The 2,951-nt window shown below is 40.4% G+C and overlaps 1 protein-coding gene across 1 annotated transcript; it reads right to left on the bottom strand.

Moving 5' to 3' along the window:
• Positions 1 to 1,241: 1,241 nt before the first annotated feature.
• Positions 1,242 to 2,376, bottom strand: LOC124665037 (ABC transporter G family member 7-like). The gene is made up of 4 exons (XM_047202430.1): positions 2,325 to 2,376; positions 2,085 to 2,235; positions 1,822 to 1,954; positions 1,242 to 1,321 (listed from the first exon to the last, which is right to left on the bottom strand). Exons 1-4 carry the CDS (start codon positions 2,342 to 2,344, stop codon positions 1,242 to 1,244), a joined length of 384 nt encoding a protein of 127 aa, XP_047058386.1. The 5' UTR covers positions 2,345 to 2,376.
• Positions 2,377 to 2,951: the final 575 nt, after the last annotated feature.

The following is a 2,951-nucleotide window of genomic DNA, read 5'->3' as shown; positions in this document are numbered from 1 at the left end:
ATAGTCTCATAAGTCAAAGTACCAAGGAAATTTTGCACCACAGAAAATGTAAACTTCGTTATCAACCTATTCAAGGCTGAAGTAGGAAAATCATGTTTAAAGGGTAAAGCATATTTAGTGAAAAACCTGCATCCAAGCTCTCTTAAACAGCAAACGAAATTCTCTCCACCAACCACATCTTTGCTTTCTAGTGGACTTCTGAGTGAGCTTGGAAGAAAATTCAGAGCCCTCTGACTGTGCTACTGGACTGTTAAATTCAGTAATCAGAACCTTATTAGCAAATTCATCAACTAGATTCTCGATTCTTTTCTGTGATGATTGTACACTTTCAGCTGAGCTATAATCAATGGAAATTAGATCAGCCAAGAACTCAGCAGGGTTCTCATGATCTGGGCATTTGTACCTGATGGAGTAATCAAATCCAAATTATTAATCAATAATACTAGTTCAGACACGAGAATAAGCAGCACGAGATATTGATGAGAACTTAAGCAGTTAAAATAGGCCTGAAGAATGCCTCACAGTGTAAACAGCTAAACAAACATGAGTCATTGTAAAGTGAATATTCAGGACTATCCTAACAATGATGCATTGAATAATGTAGTCACCGGCATCCCCCTCTCCCCGTGTGTCTTAGGGTTATTTCAGTACCTAATTAACATGTCATGTCATCATCCTTGTATGTGCATTGCATCAATGCCATGTGTTGCATTGTATAATGTAGTCACCGGCATCCCCCTCTCCCCGTGTGTTACGACGACCCCCTACGTTATGTGGTCACCGGCATCCCCCTCTCCCTTTCCGTTATGACGACCCTCTATGTTACGTCATCACCCCTACTGAAAATTAATCATTTACTTATCGATTTAATATTTTGCAGAAACAATGGATCCATTATTCCATCGAGACTTCGAACAGGAAGACATAGTCGAAGAAATAATCCACGCAGCCGACCTAGAAGGCGATCGATAAGCCGACGGATTCGTTGATGGAGATGCCGACCGAGAAGTCGACGGATTCGTTGATGGAGAAGTCGACGGCTCCGATGATGGAGAAGCCAACGGATCCGGTGATTGACAAGGTATCGACTTGTCAATGCCTACGGATTGTAGACTAGAGTTTTCGTAAAAAGTAGAGGGCAAGTAGATCTCGAGGGTTCAGCCAGAAAAGTACTCGACTGCTAGAAAACTAGGATTATGTTGACAATGAAATCGATCCTCTCTTCGTCTCTCGACTCTCCCTTATATAGGAGGCAGAGCCCATCTTCTCGCAAGCTGTCTAAGAGTCTCCATCACTTTCTCTGCCTGGAATGCATCAAGGCCTAAAAGAAAGTCAAAACATAGACAAAGTTCATGTGTTATCACTCACATTCTACAGCAGTCCTACCAAATATTCAAAGAATCTTTGTGACTAATGTCCAGAATAGGATCTCAGGAAAAATGCTACTCCTCATGAAAATTTAACAATTCAGCAGGGATTTTTCAATCAGGCCATTTAAATTGGAAAATTGCAACAACAGCCTATCTCATTTTCCTTTGTGGGATGTGAGTTATACTTAGGTGGACTGTCTCGCCTGAGACAATACTTGGTTGGTCATACCACAATCCCACTTAACCTTCTATTTGACTCAAATAGGTTAGTGTTTACTACTTTTTATTTAGTGTTTGTGTATTTGTACCTGCTTACATGCATAGATAGAAGAAGTGACCCAAACATTTTCTGCCATGCAGGTAAATCTAACTATAAACTATACAGAAGCAAAATAGAATGGTAATTCAAACCAGGGAATGGAAAACGATGGTCAATGAGGTAAAATAACACCTGTTGTTGGTTCATCCGCAAAGATAACTGAAGGACTTGCAATCAGTTCACATGCAAGCGCGAGGCGCTTCTTTTCACGACCACTAATTCCACGTACTTTTGCATCACCCACGATAGAATCAGCAGAGTTGACCTTTCGTTGAAAAGAAACAACACAGGATGATAATACTGTGATTGGCATATATCGATCATTCAGCAATCATGTAAGTTCCCATGATTAAAATAAATAAATAAACTAAACTACGTTCCTTTTGATCACTTACCAATCCAAGGCGGAACAAGAGATCATTAACATACTTCTCCTTCCTCTCGGGCGACATCGTGTCAGGAAGCTGGAGCTCAGCAGCAAGCGAGAGCGTTTCCCGCACCGTCAGCTGTGAAAAGAAAATGTCTTCTTGCCTCACATAAGCAATCCTACAGAACGGAACACGCATCAACTAATTGTGTTCCACAAACATTTGTCAGAAGACGTCGAGACCCCAACTGGAACTGTCGTAGCTTACTTATAACCGCCTTGCGACATAGGCTGGCCATTGACGTAGAGGTACCCCGAGAGGTGAAGCTTGGGGATGCCCAAGGCATCCCTTCTTCATCGACAACTTATCAGGTCATCTCTAGTAAAACTATATTTTTATTCCGTCACATCTTATGCATTTTACTTGGAGCGTCTGTTTGCTTTTGTTTTTGTTTTTGTTTTTATTTGAATAAGATCGGATCCTAGCATTCTTTGTGTGGGAGAGAGACACGCTCCGCTGTTTCGTATGAACACATGTGTTCTTAGCTTTATCTTTAATGTTCATTGCGAAAGTTGGACTATTTCATTCATTGTTATATGGTTGGAAACGGAAAATGCCGCATGTGGTAAATGGTTTAATGTCTTGAATAATGTGATACTTGGCAATTATTGTGCTCATATAGATCATGTTTAAGCTCTTGCATCATGTACCTTGTACCCATTAATGAATAACTACATAGAGTTTGTTAAAATATGGTTTGCATGATTGATCTCTAGAGTCTAGATATTTGCTTCTCTAGGTGTTGGTAACTCGGCCATATGTTTGCTTCTTTAAAGATCGTTAGTCTGGTCGAAGTGAGAAAAACTATTGAGTATGATGCTGGATTTTGTTTCC

This window comes from Lolium rigidum, chromosome 6 (genome assembly GCF_022539505.1).
Source record: "Lolium rigidum isolate FL_2022 chromosome 6, APGP_CSIRO_Lrig_0.1, whole genome shotgun sequence".
Lineage (NCBI taxonomy): Eukaryota > Viridiplantae > Streptophyta > Magnoliopsida > Poales > Poaceae > Lolium > Lolium rigidum.
This window is presented reverse-complemented; position numbering and strand designations above follow the sequence as displayed.